The sequence below is a fragment of the Impatiens glandulifera genome, chromosome 9 (assembly GCF_907164915.1).
Source record: "Impatiens glandulifera chromosome 9, dImpGla2.1, whole genome shotgun sequence".
Lineage (NCBI taxonomy): Eukaryota > Viridiplantae > Streptophyta > Magnoliopsida > Ericales > Balsaminaceae > Impatiens > Impatiens glandulifera.
Genome location: NC_061870.1, coordinates 34,001,391 through 34,020,119, shown reverse-complemented (window position 1 = coordinate 34,020,119; position 18,729 = coordinate 34,001,391). Strand labels below are relative to the sequence as shown.

The 18,729-nt window shown below is 32.3% G+C and overlaps 3 protein-coding genes across 4 annotated transcripts; 2 read left to right on the top strand and 1 right to left on the bottom strand.

The window, feature by feature from the left end:
- Nucleotides 1–948: 948 nt before the first annotated feature.
- Nucleotides 949–3,456, bottom strand: LOC124915005. The gene is made up of 6 exons (XM_047455645.1): nucleotides 3,228–3,456; nucleotides 2,714–3,129; nucleotides 2,265–2,624; nucleotides 1,796–2,179; nucleotides 1,475–1,713; nucleotides 949–1,393 (listed from the first exon to the last, which is right to left on the bottom strand). The coding sequence occupies exons 1-6, from the start codon at nucleotides 3,365–3,367 to the stop codon at nucleotides 1,094–1,096; spliced, it is 1,839 nt and encodes a 612-aa protein (XP_047311601.1). The 5' UTR covers nucleotides 3,368–3,456; the 3' UTR covers nucleotides 949–1,093.
- A 1,186-nt stretch (nucleotides 3,457–4,642) lies between these two features.
- On the top strand, nucleotides 4,643–6,783 carry LOC124914441 (amidase 1). The gene is made up of 8 exons (XM_047454991.1): nucleotides 4,643–4,822; nucleotides 4,896–5,048; nucleotides 5,223–5,347; nucleotides 5,425–5,550; nucleotides 5,624–5,809; nucleotides 5,882–6,207; nucleotides 6,290–6,424; nucleotides 6,504–6,783. Exons 1-8 carry the CDS (start codon nucleotides 4,671–4,673, stop codon nucleotides 6,627–6,629), a joined length of 1,329 nt encoding a protein of 442 aa, XP_047310947.1. The 5' UTR covers nucleotides 4,643–4,670; the 3' UTR covers nucleotides 6,630–6,783.
- Nucleotides 6,784–8,379: 1,596 nt separating this feature from the next.
- On the top strand, nucleotides 8,380–17,252 carry LOC124914125 (mitochondrial Rho GTPase 1-like). 2 transcript variants are annotated; one of them, XM_047454608.1, is made up of 15 exons: nucleotides 8,380–8,710; nucleotides 8,934–9,066; nucleotides 9,214–9,363; nucleotides 10,014–10,190; nucleotides 10,299–10,550; nucleotides 10,960–11,028; nucleotides 12,231–12,286; nucleotides 12,566–12,647; nucleotides 13,924–14,135; nucleotides 14,240–14,309; nucleotides 14,588–14,700; nucleotides 15,051–15,201; nucleotides 16,077–16,263; nucleotides 16,379–16,475; nucleotides 16,857–17,252. In XM_047454608.1, exons 1-14 carry the CDS (start codon nucleotides 8,490–8,492, stop codon nucleotides 16,450–16,452), a joined length of 1,947 nt encoding a protein of 648 aa, XP_047310564.1. In that variant the 5' UTR covers nucleotides 8,380–8,489; the 3' UTR covers nucleotides 16,453–16,475; nucleotides 16,857–17,252. The 2 variants fall into 2 exon arrangements, with proteins under 2 accessions (XP_047310564.1, XP_047310563.1); XM_047454607.1 differs by lacking the exon at nucleotides 16,857–17,252 and having other exon boundaries at nucleotides 16,379–16,805.
- Nucleotides 17,253–18,729: the final 1,477 nt, after the last annotated feature.

Genomic DNA, 18,729 nt, shown 5'->3' with positions numbered 1-18,729 from the left:
ACCAATTACTAATCAAATTAATTAATATCTTTTTTTAAATGTTGGGTTCTATTTCTCTTTTGAAGTGGGGTTAAATATATACCCGTAAACACATTTAATCATTTAACTAAGACGCAAATTTACCAACTGACGGACTCATATATATTCTCTTATCACTGTCATATGAAAACATTTAATCTTTGAAAAGACACTAGATATTATTAGTATGGATGACAATAATGGGTACCTAAAAATTCGATGGTACATCTCAATTGTAGTTGAATACGTCGGGAATAATGAAAGAAATTGAAATTTCGGGAACGATGAAAGAAATTGAAATTTCCGTCCCGAAATTGATACATAAATATTTTGAGATGTGTAATAATCGATAACAGTCTAGTATAAATATAAATAAATATATATATATATATATATTTATTTATTTATTTATTTATTTATTTATTGTACTCCATAATAACAATTGACACGTCATTGTTAATATTACATTTGTACACAATTTAAAGTTTTGGTAGACATTATTTCTAATATAAATTTAAAAATGTATCTTTAAATATTTAACTAGCTACAATTATCGGGTTCCGAGTATTCGTCGAGTTTCGAGTAACCACGGTTCAAAATGGGATGAACTAACATATTAACATCAAATATCTCTACATTAAGTTCGGGAATGAGTCAATAATAATTTATAAAATCGGGTTTGGAGACTGTTTTATAAGTATTGGGAATGAGTCTAGTAGTTTAGTAGTTTATAAGATCGAGTTTTGAGACGGAATTATAAGTACCCATTGAATATGGCCTTGTTTCATTCCTAGGTTAATCATAGCAATTTGAACCCCAAGTATTGAATAATGATAGCTTTTTGTTTTCAGCTTTTTAATTGATCCTTTTAACATGTTATTATAATTTATAAACCCTAATTAAATTTGACCCACATAAAAAAAAGAAAAGTTAAGAGATAATAGATATCTTCTTGCTTATATATAATAAAACCTAAAGCTTTACACACCATCATAGATATCTATCTATCTGCCTATAAATAAACCCTAAAGACAAATTAAGAAATCAAAGAAAAAGCATTATAATAGCTAGGTAGTCAGTGTTGATTATGATGAACAGATGCCGGAAAAAGCAGCGGTGGTGACGTGGAAGAATCTCTTTTCACTTTCCCATTATGCATTATTCTTACTTTGTTCATCTTCTCTTCACACCATTGAAGCTTTTCTTCATCCAAATACTCAAATTCATAACCCATTCTTAAAACTCTTTCCACCACTTTTAAATCTATCAGACTCATTAATATCTCCATTTCTTCTTCCCCTTTACATTCTCCACTCTTCTTCTTAAACGTCCATCTATGGCCTCCCCTTCTTATTTCTTTCACTTTCCTCTTTTTCTGCATAAATCATGTAAAAAAATTATCAATCTTTTTTTTAATATTATCCTAGTCTGGGTTATGATGAAAGAAAGAACAGACCTTTTTGTTTACTTTCTTCAATAATAAAATACGAGTTGGATCCGTAATTGGGTTATGATGATATTGATCTGTTCTAATTCGGGTCTTCTCGAACAGAACAACTTTGGATATTCTACTCTGTTTATCTGCCTTGAGAAAATCCATGAATGTCTTTATAGATTCCTCCATTAACGAAAGAAATGAATTTGATGGGATTCTTGAACCAGGACCTGGGTTTTCTCTCTCTTCATCATTTGAATCTTCAAACAAAATAAACAAAATGAATCTTCTTTTCAATTCTTGATAATCAAATTAAATATAAGAAAGAAACACAAATGTTACCTCTGTATTCGGGGACTTGGAGCAATTTGGGAGAAGAGATTCTCTTTCTGGTATAAATTTCAGGTCTTTTACCACGTTCATATGGTTCTGTTTCATTATATCTTTGAAGAAGAACTTGAAACTGTTGAAATTGCTGGGCCACGTACGCCGGACATCCAGGGTCGGCGTCGCGACGGGAAGCTTTTAGGCGACAGAAGTAATTGTAGTTCCAACTTAAAGCTTCCCATGTTAAGCAGATTTGAGCAACGTAAGCAGATTCCAGTTCGTGATAATGTCTCCGATGATAATTCGTCGTGGAAGAAGAGTGTTTTGTTCCTGGGATGAATATGTGAACTATTCTCTTTGACATTGATTTTGGACGAGATTGAATGTATTTAAGTGTCTCTGTAATAATACAAACAAATCTTTAATTAATTGAATGATGTTGTTTGTTGTGTGGAAATTGAAATGTTAATGATAATAATAATACCGGATTCTTGGAGTTTTTCCCAGATGATTTTATCAAAGAGAAGCATTTCGTCTTCATATTTTTGGAAGATTGGGTATGATTCCCATTTGAAACAACTTCGTCTAGAGGAAGAAGAAAATGGATCTTCTGTGTATGATGAATCTCTCCATTCTGATGAATCTCTTGAAATGGATCCCACTGTGCATGCATCCCCAAATACGACACCGTTTTCTTCTTCTTCTTCCTTCCATCGCAGTTTCCTGCTGCTTTCTGTATTTGTCGGCGGCTCGTGATCATGACTACCCACACCACCATTACTGCTCTGTTTTTCTCTCTGTTCTTCTTCTTCATCGTGATGATGATTAATGGTGGGACGATTCTCTGTAAAGTTTCTAGTTTTAGTTTACCCATCAATTGCATTAAATTATTGGCGGCGGGTTCATTAAAAGTAAAGAGAATTGATTGATTACCAGGTTGGGTTTTATGATGATGATGGTGATGGTGATCATGATGATGATTCTGTGTGGGCCAGGGGATCGCATGATTCACATCTGCATGAGAATCACAAGATGGGATCTCATTATTCTCTGCTTCTGATTCTTCTTCATCATCATCATCATCCGCTGTCTGTTTGGATTCTGAGCTGGCCGGAGATAGAAAAGCTTCGTATGGTTCATGATCATGATCATGATCGTGGATAATATCCATCGGATTTGATTGCCATATTGGGTTATCAACGGTGGATGATGATGCATAGATTGTTTCACTGATCATCATCTTCACTTCGCCTCCATGGAAATAGCTATTATCCTCTTCTTCTTCCTCCTCTTCCATATCTTCTTCTTCTTCCTCAGAGAGAGTGTTGAATTCATACCCATCTTGATTTCTGCAGATTAGAAAAAACAGAACAAGCTAGATATATAGCTAATAGATCCAATACAATCCAGATAGTTATAAGTTAATGGGTGAATTCGGAGGATGTACCTGTGAAATATGGGTGTGCCGAAGAATTGGAAGAATTTAGAAAGCAAAATGGAAGTGAAGTAGAAGAAGAGTAAGAAAAGGAAGAAGGAGCTTGAGACATTGTAGAACAGCCTTGCAATGGTTTCTTGGGAACATTGCATTCTTTCTTAATTTAATTTTTTTTCTTTCTTTTCCTTTCCTTTGCTTGTAAGCTAATGGACCTCTCTTTATCTTTTATCTCTCACTCCCATTGTTCTTGTTTTTGGCTTTCTCTCTATCCAACAAAAAGCAAACCAAAGTAAAGTCACTTCCTCACCATAATAAATAAAGCTTTCAACTTTGATGTCCTTTCTTAGTTTTTAAGGACATGCACTTGCCAAACCCTTCTACTCTTGCAAATTACTATACTGCCCTTTTCTTAGTAGTTATGAGACAATGAAGTATTGATAAAAAAAAATTGTCTAATGAAGATATATGATTTTAGGAAGGGTATTGTGACGAAGAAAATGATAGATGTTCTTAGAAGATAAGAAATGTCAATGAATAAATTTATTGACCAATATTATGAATAACCTAGAGTGTTTGTAATAGTGAAATTATATGAAAGGTTAAACTGTTTGAATATAAATGATGACTATACTTGATGAAATCATGTCATTAATGTATATGTGTTTGTGTTTAAATGAGAAATAAACTATTATGCTTGTTGATGTTCCTTTCTTGAACCAATATGTATAACATGTCACGACTGAACGTTCTAAAATAGAATTTTGGCTTTGCGTCATGACAAAACTATTATAGATCTCTATAAATATTTAGAAAGTACAAAAAGAATATTCAACATTCTGGACCGAGTTTGCTTACCACGACCTGTTTCTTTCCCAAACCAAAGACCCTTACCCGTTTGATCGCGATACAAACCAACTTGGGTGACTGATCATTTGGTACCCATGACTCATTCCATACCCAATATTAGAAATGGCCACTAAATTTGGTTCTCAACCTATATAGTCTCTTGATTGAATTAAATGGCTAATGTTAACCACAATTATGAACTTCAATATTCTTACACAACTCTACTTCATTACAAAGTTTGTTAAAAATTTAGAAACCAATTAAAAAAAGTAAATAACCGATATTTCATGCTTAAGCTAGGATAAGTTAACTTCCGTCTCTCTTATCGATCCTTAAATTATTGATTTTGAATAAGTTAAAAAGTTTAATCATAATCGGAATTGCTGTTAACATATTCTTCAAATATTTATTGTTTTGTGTCAAGTGTTTTAATGCGGGGATATGAATATAGTTGTTGGTGATAACTTTATATAAAAAAAGGTTATAATTGAGACAGTTTTATAAATTATTGTAAATTGTAACACCTAAAATAATAAACATAAATTATCTCAATGCGGATATGGATAAAATAAAATGATTTATACCTCTCAGTTGTAAGCTGGGCCACAAATGGAAGTGAAACTAGAACGACGGGCAAAGGAAGCGAAAATGGGCGGAGAATCCGATTTTGGCGCTTTCGTTGAGAAATTCAAAGATCCATCAAGCATCATCTCGACCGAAGAAGTTCCACTAAAGGGTCTAACATTTGCTGTCAAAGACATGTAAGTCCATCGCCGTATAATTCAACTCAATTCCATGAGATTTATTCACTGAGAATGAAAGCTTCTTCTACAGATTTGATATGGAAGGATACGTTACTGGTTTTGGAAACCCTGATTGGTCACGGACTCATTCGGCAGCCACATCGACTGCTCCTGCTGTTTTAGATCTCCTTAAGGCTGGTGCTGTTTGTGTGGGGAGGACGGTTTTGGATGAGATGGCTTTCAGGTTAATTTTATATTCTCTTTTATCATAATCTATCAATACTAAACTTGTTTTCCTTTATTAATACTTCATTGTCTTATATTGCTTCTTTTCCTAAGCCTTACAAATTCCTTAAAACAAAGGTATGTCAAATGTCCGTTTTATAAAATAATATATATCTTTTTTTTTTGGTTACAGTATTAATGGTGAAAACAAACATTATGGAACACCGGTCAATCCATCGGCTGCAGACCGAGTTCCTGGAGGATCTTCCAGTGGCTCCGCCGTTGCAGTTGGTGCAAACCTTGTAGATTTTTCCATAGGTTGAAAACAAGTTGTCTTCTGATGATATCCGATTCAAACGTTTCATACTTGTTCTGAAAATCCATTTCATTAATAGGTACGGATACTGGTGGAAGTGTTAGAGTCCCAGCAGCCTTTTGTGGGATTTTAGGATTCCGGCCTTCTCATGGTGTTGTCTCAACGGACGGAGTTATCCCAATGGCACAGAGTTTCGATACTGTAGGTGAGATCATCTTTCTTTTCTTTCAATAATCAATACTGTATCTTTTAGTCTCAAGTTTCTTCTTATAATCCAGGTTGGTTCGCTAGAGATCCTGATATTTTACACCGAGTTGGACAGATACTTCTGAAATCACCACCTGATTCAGTTCCTGACATTCCCAATCAAGTTATAATTGCAGAAGACACTTTTCAGCTTCTTAACATTCCAGTTGATCGAGTGACTAGTATTCTAGTTAAATCATTACATAAGCTATTTAAAGGTAAGTAGATTGATTATGCTTTAATTCTTGAACAGCAATCTTCATGAATTGACTGGATTAACAACAATACAGGTCTAATTGTAAGAGAAGTTAACCTTGGTGAATATGTTAAGGAAAACGTGCCCAGCTTGAAACATTTCGTTTCTGAAGATGGGGGGAAAGTGAATCAAGAATTTAGTATTCCTTCTTTGACAGCTCTTTCGAGTGCTTTGAGAAAGCTTCAGAGGTATGAATTCAAGAATAACCATGGTCAGTGGGTGAATACAGTTAAGCCTGATCTTGGACCTGGTTTATCTGAACGGATATGGGGAGCTGTTAGTTCCACAGATGAGAACGTCGATGATTGTAGGTTGGTGATCTCGGAATTACGAGCTGCTCTCACCAATCTCCTAGTCAATGTATGAAACAAAAGATTGCAGATTCTTTCTTGTTTTTTTAGAACAGAATTTTTTTTTAATTATTCCACTAGATTGAATGCAGGATTTTTGTGTGCTTGCAATTCCAACAGTTCCTGGTCCTCCACCGAAGATAGCAACCGAAGGTGGTAGCTTGGAAACGTATCGTTCAAGGGCTTTTAGCTTGTTGTCTATAGCTGGAATTTCCGGTTTCTGCCAGGTTTCATTTATTTTCTCTCTTTTGTTCTTTCTATGGTGATTGTTTGATTGATGAAGACCGACCTGGTGAGAATATGCAGGTGAGTATACCGTTAGGAATGCACGATAATCTTCCGGTGGCGGTTTCATTGTTGGCTAAACATGGTGCAGATGGATTTCTCTTGAACCTTGTGAGAAAAATTTATGCAACTCTCCAAGAAAGTTGACATTGCTTAGAAGTGAGAACTGAACTACTATTACCAGGGTTTCTGTTTTTTCACTTATTTAAAAATATTTAGAGGTATTCATGCATGACAATCGGTCTCATTCGGGTCAAGTATCCGGTTAATAAAAAAAATAGAAACTAATATTTTTATTTATTTTATAAATTAAAATCTTTAATATTCTATTTTTAAATTTTAAAAAAACGTTCTTTTTAAGATATCTTATTTTTTTTTTATAAATAAAGTTAATTTATAAAATTAACGGTATTTTTAAAAGTTCGTTTCAAATTAAAATAAAAAATAAATTGGTAATAATTGGTTATTTGTAATTAAGTTCATCCCTCCAAAATAAATATGGGTAAGAAAAAAATGTGACTTATTCAATAAAGTTAATTTATAAAATAAACGGTATTTTTAAAAGTTCGTTTCAAATTAAAATAAAAAACAAATTAGTTATTTGTAATTAGTTTCGTCACTCCAAAATAAATATGGGTATGAAAAAAAATGTGACTTATTCAATAAAATTAATTTATAAAATAAACGGTATTTTTAAAAGTTAGTTTCAAATTAAAATAAAAAATAAATTAGTTATTTGTAATTAAGTTCATCCCTCCAAAATAAATATGGGTAAGAAAAAAATGTGACTTATTCAATAAAGTTAATTTATAAAATAAACGGTATTTTTAAAAGTTCGTTTCAAATTAAAATAAAAAACAAATTAGTTATTTGTAATTAGTTTCGTCCCTCCAAAATAAATATGGGTAGGAAAAAAAATGAAAAAAAAATGTGACTTATTCAATAAAGTTAATTTATAAAATAAAAGGTATTTTTAAAAGTTCGTTTCAAATTAAAATAAAAAACAAATTAGTTATTTGTAATTAGTTTCGTCCCTCCAAAATAAATATGGGAAGGAAAAAAATGTGACTTATTCAATAAAGTTAATTTATAAAATAAACGGTATTTTTAAAAGTTCGTTTCAAATTAAAATAAAAAACAAATTAGTTATTTGTAATTAGTTTGTCCCTCCAAAATAAATATGGATAAGAAAAAAATGTGACTTATTCAATAAAGTTAATTTATAAAATAAACGGTATTTTTAAAAGTTCGTTTCAAATTAAAATAAAAAACAAATTAGTTATTTGTAATTAGTTTCGACCCTCCAAAATAGATATGGGTAAGAAAAAAAATGTGACTTATTCAATAAACATTATGTTTTTTATGTTTTTGCATAAATATTAAATGTATGATTGGTGTTCAATATCAACGTGTTTAACACTTCTAAATATTTAAATGATTTATATATTATTTTTTTATAGTGATAGAATCAAAAGATGAATTTTATAATAATGAAATAAAAAAAAATAAGATCTTATATTTTGATTGATAAAATATTTTATTTTCAAATATTTTCAATCTTATATATCTGATAATTACATTCCAAATATGTATAAACTAAATTTAAATAAATAATTTTCACATTCAAAATATTAATTAATAAAATAAAACCCTAAGTAATAGTAATAAATAATAAATATTTAAAAATAAAAAGGAAGATTCATTCCGCATCTTAACAAAGGAGTACGCCGTTCGTAAGATCTCAGCCGTTGATTTCCCCCCAAAGAAATATAATCCGGTTTTGCATCATCAATCATTATTATACACTGCAAGAGAAAACAAAGATCTCCATTTTTATTTTTACCTTCTTCTTCAAGTCTCCATCTTTACCATAGGGTTTGGGTGGGCCCCTCCCCGCCTCATCAACTCGGTTACTCACTTCTACCCAAGCCCATTTGCACGCCGTAATTGTGTATGATCGATCTTCACTTTTGATTTCTAAGCTGAGCTCTGAGTGAATAGGTGATAATGGTGAAGGGCGGCGTAGGCGTGAAGACAGGACCCGGTGGTCGAAGTGGCGTCCGCATCGTCGTCGCCGGTGACAAAAACACTGGCAAATCGAGCTTGATTGTAACTGCGGCGGCTGAATCTTTTCCTACCAATGTACCTCCAGTGTTGCCGCCCACGAGGATGCCAGATGATATCTATCCTGACCGTGTTCCCGTCACTATCATTGACACACCTTCTAGGTTTCCCTCTTCTTCTATCTCAATCTTCATTCATTCATTGAGGACTGTATGTGTTTATGTATGCCTCTCTCCGCATTTCATTCTTAAGATAAAATGGTAAACGGAACAAGATTGATGACAGAACTGAGTTATATTATAGCAAAACTTAGTTCTGTTTTCATATCCGTTTAAAATCTGTTGTTTTGTGCTGAACATTGGACAATTTATGATCTTTGATATTCAGTATGGAGAATAGAGCTAAACTGGCAGAAGAACTGAAGAAAGCTGATGCTGTTGTTCTTACATATGCATGTGATCAGCCTTCAACTTTGGATAAATTGAGTACATTCTGGCTGCCAGAACTTCGACAATTGGAGGTTGGTATGTTAAAATGGAAGTTTGGAATGAAATAGATATTGAGTACTTATTGCATTATCGGTTAATGTTGGACTTCTTTTGGAACTGGTTTTCTTTTTTCATACAATATATTTCGAGACTAATGCAGATTGCTTGTATCTGAGCAGGTCAAGGTTCCGGTTATATTAGTTGGTTGTAAACTGGATTTGAGAGATGAACAACATCCTGTGACATTGGAGCATGTAATGTCACCGATAATGCAACAATTTCGGGAGATTGAGACTTGTATCGAATGCTCTGCTTATAAACATATTCAGGTATGGTTAGGTGACATTTTGCTACCAAATTGAGGGCTCTGTCTCATGGCTTAATCTTAAAAAAATGGTGCCTTTTAAGTAATTTCCCACCCTCATTCTGTGATTGAATATCTCATAGAGAATATTGAAATTTCTTTTGGTCACTTCCTTATTTCGTTGTATTAATCTGTTTTACACTTTTTCCACTAGTGAGTCTATGATCTAGCCCTATCTTCTAGTGCTCAAATAGATGTAAATTATTTGTGGTATCTTGTTTTAAAAATGACTTTCTACTCAACTATTTTACTGTTGACTAGTAAAATCATTGCTCGTGCATTCATCTTTGGTAAAATACTTGTGTAATTATTCTTATAAATCATATATGTTTTTCCTTCTGTTCTATGATCTTGTTTATCAGTGTATTCTATGAATAATGTAGGCCTTCTTTGGTATAAGGTAAATCCAAATTTAATTCTAAAACAATGTCAAATTAACTCTTATTTGATTTAATTTGAAAGTGGTGACATCAAACACCTATTTTTGAGTCATCTCAGTTTTTCTATTTTCATTTTTTTTTTATAATCACAGGCATAATCTAACTCTCTTCTTTTCTTCTTTTATTTTCTGAGAAAAAACATAATCTAACTTAAATGCAATACCTTGTTTTGCAGATCTCCGAAGTTTTCTATTATGCACAGAAAGCAGTACTTCATCCTACAGGTCCACTGTTTGATCAGGAGGCACAAACTTTGAAGCCACGTTGTGTTAGGGCTCTGAAACGAATATTCATTCTTTGTGATAATGACAGGGATGGTGCACTAAGTGATGCAGAATTGAATGATTTTCAGGTACTTTGCATATTTTACTTATGTAGATAACTGTATGCATTATGAAATAGTATGTATGTGGTCTTATGCTATGTAGTTCACTTACTCTCATGATTGTTTTTGTAACAGGTTAAATGTTTCAATGCTCCACTCCAACCTTCTGAAATAGTTGGTGTCAAGAGGGTTGTTCAAGAAAAGTTGCCCGAAGGTGTAAATGATTGTGGCCTGACATTGTCAGGCTTCTTATTTCTCCATGCATTATTCATTGAAAAGGGTCGCCTTGAGACAACATGGACTGTCCTGCGGAAGTTTGGATATAATAATGATATCCGACTTGGTGACGATCATCTTCCAGGCCCAATTAATTTTGCGCCTGATCAGGTAAACTCTTGATTAAGGGGTAAAAATCCACCCTGGACCCCTTTACTGGCTGGTATTGATGAATGCTTCTAGAGTAAGATTTATTATGTGTGTTCGTATATTTTATTTGTATACTCATTTATATGGATATTACTCCCACTCATACACATTCTTGACTCTTCACTTCAATTCCCTTATACACACCATATTATATGGCATGTTTCATTATGATTATTTTCCGTATGCTTTATATTTTAGTCTTGTAACTGCGAGAAGGGCAATGAGCTTCATGGTTAGCCTAGCATGTAGCTACTATACTGATTAATTAAGTCTAGATTCTTTAATTCTTTCTTGGTGTTCCATTTGTTTTCTTGGTGTGTTGCAAGCAATTTGTATTTTAAAGTCTTCATTGACGTCATGATTGGTGTAGAGTGTGGAGCTGACAAGTGAAGCTATGGATTTTCTTCGTGGAATCTTCTTGATGTATGACATTGACGGGGTAATCACCATTTATTCTCTTTGCAAATATATTGTTTATTGGCATGCTCCTAGATTATGCTTATTTGTTTTTGGGTTTCAGTCCATTTTTATGTACGCACACCGAGTCGCAAAAATGTTCACCTAGTATGGTTTCAGAGGTTTGGTCGTGACATTTAGAACATATTCTTTGCTTAAAAATGACATGTTGAGAGTGTTGAGTCACCTATACGGAGCTTAACCTTACATTAATCCAGTATGTTATTTAGTTATTCAAGAAAATGAAACCATTTTGATATGTTTAATGATGCAACATTATGTCTGGTTGAAAAAATGAAGCCAGATATCAAAATTTAAAGGGCATATTGAGATGCTACAGACTGCCAGAGACTTCGTTATCATATTCATTGTTGTTTTGGGGCCAACGAAAATCTTCAGGGAGTTGAGACTTCCTAATGCCCATCACTGGACTTTCAAGCATCATTTGTTCATTTTTTTTTCAACGCATCATCCTAAAATTGAATGGTGTAATTTTTTAGTTTATAACTGATCTATTGATTGCTTATTTTACTGGATTCAGTGTGCATGGGCATGGCTGAGATGTGCTACTTTAAGAACTGAAGTTTATCTTAGATTCATAATCTTTATAGGGTATTTAATTTTATTCCTGTTGTTATACAATGACTAACAGCTCTTTAAGTTAGTTGATTTTTTAATTGGAACTATTGGCTCGAAGAGCAATAATGTAGCTCTATTGTACCTAACCTAATATTCGATATGTTTCATGGACTTCCATAAGTTGTTTGATGAAGAGCCATGCGAGAAGATAATCAAAGAAAAGAACTTAGTTATGTTTGTTTGTTTGCTAAAAAAACTGTTTTTCTTTTTCTTTGCTTGTTGTTTGTTTGCTTGGAAACGGAATGTGTTTTCAATTTCTTTACTTTGTCGTGTAAAGACTCTTTTTAATACAATGGTTCGACATTTTCCCGAAAAAAAGGTTGTTTGATTTACTTCCAAGTTCTCATTAAGAAACTTTCTGCTCAATGGTGTTGTATGCAAGTAACTTAAAATCTTTTTGTACTTCCATTTGCGTTGTTCCTCGTGAATATGGAAAGCAGTATGATTAAGCTAGTAATTTCCTAAATTGTATAGTGATGTATGGCGCGCATGGCACTTTGTTTATTATCCATTTTCCTTCACTAAATGAAATTGTGCTTTTACCAGGATGGTGCCCTTCGACTGGCTGAGCTGGAAGATCTTTTTTCTACTGCACCGGACTGGTATTTAATTTTTGTCGTGCAACTGTCGGTGTTGTCCTGTGTTCTTTCTTCACCCATTTCATAATATTGTTTTCTTTTTCTCTCTTTGAGTTTTGTTTGTCTTCTTCGATTGAAATTAACAAAATGGAGGTAATTGTATTGTAATGTTTTGAACATACTAAGTAGGTTTGGTATGATTTTATTACTTCCAAATATAGTGGTCCCCTGTTCATTGCTAATCATTTTTCACCTTTGTGTTCTCCATTTTCACTCATCTATACTACACCTCTTTCCCTGCAGTCCGTGGGATAATGCTCCATATGCAGATGCTGCTGAGAAGACGGCCTTGGGTGGACTAACCCTTGATGGGTTCTTGTCAGAGGTACATCTCCTGAATCCCCTTTTGCTATGTACTATTTTTTCTTTCTTCAATTCTTCTTTCATGTTTTAGCAATCTTCCATAATTCAACTGCCTCATTTGGCATGTTTTTGTTCTATGGATGTAAAACTAGGTAGAAATATGTTGCTTCTCCATTTTTCTGAAATTTGCTGCAATCCTCACTAGCATAATTAATGAGATTGCATAAGTATATGCTATGAGTTATACATTGACTAGAAGATTATAACTGAAAAGACATCTTGATGATTTATTGAAAACCTGAAGTTACTAGGCAGTGTCATCTTCACATCTTCATTGTCATTGAAATATTTGAGCTGAACTAAATTTGATATGTTTTATGTGTTTTCCTCCAAACATTGCTGAATTCCTCTTTGAGTTCATAATTTATGTAAATCTTCTGATCATAAGTGTAAACTGGTAAGCGCGCAACAGAAATAAATTGAAAATTGATGAATGCAGAATCCTTGCTTCTCTTCTCTTTGTGTTGCACTTGATGCCTACTCAGTGAGGCAATTTCATCCTATTTTATTGTTTTCTATTCCATTATGTTTGATTTAAGATGACCATTTGTCTTCACAAGCTTGTCTCGAGCCTTAGTTTGACTATGGATAGATGAGTAAATTGACTTTATATCATAATACCTCTGTCACATGCGTGACATGTGGAAGACTATGTAGTGACTAGTGACGGATAACTCTTTACATTTAGCACATTGTATTAGTAAGGGTAAACTTGGTATTTAGGCAAACCGGATTGATGTGGCCTCAGTTGTAAGAAACTCTCTCTATATAGTTAATTGAAGACCAAGGGGAGATTATGATGGCGTTGGCCTTTAGGCAAGATATCTGATTCTCATTACTATCTGATCTGAGTCTCCTCTTGGTCTTCTTAAAGTCTCAACTGTTCTTGTTCTCACTCTCATCATTGAATAATCTTGTAAAACACTATCTAATACTCGATATGTAAGCGGCTTAACCTCAACACCTAACAATGTCCCACATCGAATAACCCTTAACATTAAAATTTTTGAATATAGTAGCTAAATAGGTAACTATTGGCTAATGAAGAACAAGAGTTGATATCCTATCACACAACACTTTGCAACATGGTTTCAGATTTTCTGTACAAGAATAATAGTATAATCAGATCTGATGGTTTATTGAATCATTTAATAGGCTGTCAAATTCTCCTTGACTTGAATTTCATTCTTTTTTATCTACAAGGACTGATTTAGTTTATTTAAAATTCTAACATTCAGTGGGCTCTTATGACACTTCTGGATCCAATCCGTAGTGTGGAATATCTTGTATACATTGGATATGCTGGTGATCCATCCTATGCCATCCGTGTCACACGAAGAAGGCGGTTAGATCGCAAAAAACAACAATCAGATAGGAGTTCTTACAAGTGTTTTGTTTTTGGGCCAAGGTTGGCTGGGAAATCTTCCTTGTTGAATTCTTTCATTGGGAGGTATTCATTCTAATTCATTACTTCATGCACTTATTTGGGTCATTTCCTAGACTCATCTTGTTTGCAGTCTTTTATTGTTCTCTTGTCTCCTCTTTCAAATGCAGGCCTTTCTTTGATGCATACACTCCAACTAGTAAAGAGCGTTATGCTGTTAACTTTGTCAGCCAACCCGGGGTAAGAAACTTTTCTCAAGTCTTTTTATAATTTCATTATCTTTGTCTTCAGCTTGCTATGCATATTTATTGAACTTACCCATGGAACATGTGATAATGTTGGAAATATGATAATCATTCTAATTTATTACCCATAGTTCTTTCCCAGTCTGGGCTCTGAAGCAAATCACCACATGTTGACTCCACCCCCAATATTTAAGTGCTAATTTTTTGTTTGCATGCCATAACTGATGAATGATCATCAAAGTATTTTAGCTTAGAATGTTTTTTCCTCGACAGGGAACTAAGAAAATTCTTGCTCTGAGGGATATTCCTGAAGATGATGTTAAGGATCTCTTACACAAGAAGGATGCATTAGCAGACTGTGATGTAGCTATATTTGTCCATGACAGGTAATCAACCACTTATGCTTTACTTAATCGTGGCTGGCATGAATTCAAAAATATGAATGCAGCATTCGAGATTCCCATGTAGGACACCAAGAGAATTTACGGTGTGTTTTTTTAAAAAGAGGATTATAAAAAATATTTGTTCCGAGTTTTACAAATTTCCTCAGAAAATTTTGGTTCCTGGTTTTCATTAAGCTTCTATATTTTATAACGGAGAATGTCAAAATACTGTTTTCATTAAAGTAAAGACAATTGTTTTCATAGACATCTGAGAACTGTTGGTTTCTGCATCTGTTCCTCTATTTAGTCTGATTTAACAAACCTGTTCTTTCTCTTTTGACTTTTCCCTCCAGTTCAATTGAGTCTTCTTGGAATAGAGCAGCAGAGTTGCTTCTTGAAGTAGCTAGTCATGGAGAAGCTACCGGATATGAGGTTCCCTGTCTCATTATTGCAGCTAAGGATGACCTTGATCCATTTCCAACCGAGATACAAGACTCAACTAGGGTAATAATAGATCATGAATGTTGCAATCATTTTCATACCTGCAAGCATTTTGCTTTACCTTTATTATGATTTTTTTTTCTATTGAAGTAATGAAACAGTCAATTGTGAAAGAGTCCCTCCATTTAGACCTAAGTCATTGATTCAATACAAAATGGATTCACAAGGGCTGGGGTTGTTAAGAGTTGAATCTTGTAAAGATACTTGAGAAGGCACATGATTACATGCAAAACTAAAAAAGAAAGAACATTAGACCATGATTAGCTCAATTAGTCCGAGAGTTCATACAAAGCTCCCTCAATTCATAGGGTAAATACTTTGTTGAGTAGTAGTATCTTATGGCTCTCAAATGTATATAATCATTGACCATTTACACATTGCTTTTCACTGTTTTCTCTATCTAGTCTGGTAATATATCATAAGATCGTGAGTTTGAAAAGTAGGAAAGTTAAGTGTGAAAAAAATGTTGGATTTGATTGTGAAAACGTATCAAATTCTAGAAATTATGAGACATTTGTATCAAATTTTGCATTGAAAAGAAAAGATATCTACTAGAAGAAGAATAAGTGAAGGGTTTGAGCCCGTCAGGCGGCAAATTCTGCGCCTGGTTAAGTGTGTTTGTGAACTACATACTTAATCCGTTGTCTCATTTTGATGATTGATTGATGTTGATGATGATGATGAATTTTCATATTAAATGAGACAAGAAAACCTGATGTCTGATTTTAGTTATTGGACACTTGAGTCTTGAATCTTTAATAGGGGTCAATTATTCAATTACCTGTCATAAAATGGAAAGGAGGAATTACTATAGTTTGTTTATTGCTACTTCTGCAGTATTAAATTGTAACATCAATAGAAATTTTGTTTTTTGATAGGTAAGCCAGGATCTTGGTATAGAGGCTCCAATACCCATAAGCACAAAGTTGGGAGATTTCAATAATATATACCAAAGGATTGTTAGAGCTGCAGAGCGTCCACATCTGAACATTCCTGAAACTGAAGCTGGAAAAAGCAGAAAGCAATACAATAGGTTTATTAACCGATCCCTCGTGTTTGTGTCAGGTATACCAGGATTCAAGATTTTTTTTGTTCTTCATCCTTTAGGATTCTAGTATGTAATTTTTTTTATGTATTGAGGTTGCTAATGGATGTTATATTTGTTTTTCTTCCACTATAGTTGGAGTCGCAGTCGGTGTAGTTGGGCTCGCTGCTTACCGAGTTTATGCTGCAAGGAAAAACACCTCTGGTTAAGAACTCACATCCAATTGATGAAGGCAAGTCAAATTCAAAAGACATTCCTTTATGTTATACTCCAAACAAATTGCTTTTTTTGGTAATTTGTGATTTTTCAGCTTGAGATTTATTTTTCTGCCTTTTTCCTCATATTCAGATTCTAGGTTTTGTACCTGTTTAGTCTCCAGACTTGTTTTTTTGGGATAGAAAGTATGCTTCATTAGGTTAAAATCTGCTATTGCCCGTCGAGAAGTTAATTCTGACGTGGGACTTGGCGAGGCATAGGGATAAAAAAAAAAAACATTATATTATTGTTGTGTTTACTTCAACAGTATTGAAAAATACACCTCCATATCTTTCTCTCTTTTTTTTTCTTTTTTTTTTTTTAAATTAGATTGTGTTGGTTGTGTCTATGTCTGCAGCGCTAGGGATCTATTTGCTTTTTTGTATTTTCGACTAAAGCTTGGCTTGTATTCGCGTCCAAAAGATCCTTGGAATTAGAGATGGATAAATGAATTGGACCTCAAATGGTAGTTCAACTTGGATGAATATTCGGGTTAGGAAACAAACACTGTTTGAGGTGAGTTTTGTTGGTTCCTTTCCTTTGTTAGTTTTGACAATAAATATGTCAGAAAGAACATGGAAACTACTAGTTCTTGGGCAAATGACATATTTCCCAAATTTAGGGTTCCATTAAACTGGGCTTGAACATTTTCTTGAACCCATTCATTTGATCTCTCTAACTTGTCTTATGTTGGCTGAATTCTGTTATGAGCTCTCTTTAAGCACGTTTGGTTGAATGATCTATTTATATATCTCTAGCTATCTTTTTTTAGGGGGGATTTTTGAAGTTATTTGAGTTAAATAATCAAAATATTTTATTTTAAAATGTTGTAAATAATAAATTAAGTGTATTTTAATTTTTAAAAAAAATGTTGATGATAAAATGGGGGATTATTGATCTGAACCTAACTTAAGGACTAATGATTTGTAATATAATAAGGTCTTGAACGGGATAGTTGAATTATTATTATTATTATTATTATTTTCTTTCTTTCTAGTTTAGCAGATCTATGTACTAATGATTTTATAATTTAATTTCAATTTAAAGTGTTTTTTTAGTTGAAATTAAATTTGTGATCTTTGATTTTTTTTTTTGAGATATCTAATCCAATATAGGAATTTCTTAGGCCTTCTTTAACTGCTGCTCTCATTTCATAAATAAAAGTTTAAACACTTTTAGCAAATTAAAATAAAATATCTATATTTGAGAATATAGATAAGTTAACCAAATGAAATTGAAAATTAATTATATCAAATTAAGCAAATAAAATAAATTATGGGTTAAATATTAAATTTATTCATTTAATAATTTTATAAATTATGTCATTTATTTAAATTAAATTAATAATATTTTATAAAAATAATAATAATTAAAATATTTTTGTTATATAATTTATTATTTTTAAATAGTTTTTGTTAATTTATAAAAATATTTGTAACATGTTATTCTAAAATTTTAATTAAATATATAAATATGTCATATTAATTTAATAAATATCTAAAAAATCATTTTTTTTGTTCTTAATACAATCATACTGAGTTTGTTTTACAAAACATTATTATCTTTATAAATATTATTTATATCTATAAAATATTTTGATCTTGAATATTTTTTAAAACTTAAAAATTGTACAATATCTTTAATACTTACAATATTTTCATAACTTTTAAATCAATTATTCTCTCTCTATTATAAGTCATATTTATGAAATGAGTAATTTTTAAAACAACTTTAAAAATAAAATATAAAAAACACTATATTAATCTTTGTAATTAATTTCTCTATTTATTGTGAAGAGGCTTGGGCAATACTATATAATCTTTGTAATTAATTTTCTATCATATTATTAAATTTTACTATTTCTAAATTTTAATAAATATATATATATATATATATATATATCATAATATGTTTTATATTATCATAATATGATATTACAATCTTATACTGTATTTTTACACAACACCTACCTCATTTAGAAAAAAAAAAATATATATTTTTTTTTAAAATACAAGAGAAAAAAAAATATTTTCTCTTTCAAATGAAATGAAGTAGGTACTATGTACGAAAGTGTTGTATATATCATTACTCTATATATATATATATATATTTATTTATTGTAAATTATTCTAACTGATGTAGTGTCCAAATAAAAAAATGACACGATTTGTGGTCTCACGTTGTTACATTGTTTTACTTGATATCGTGGTGACATGGCACGATTACAAACC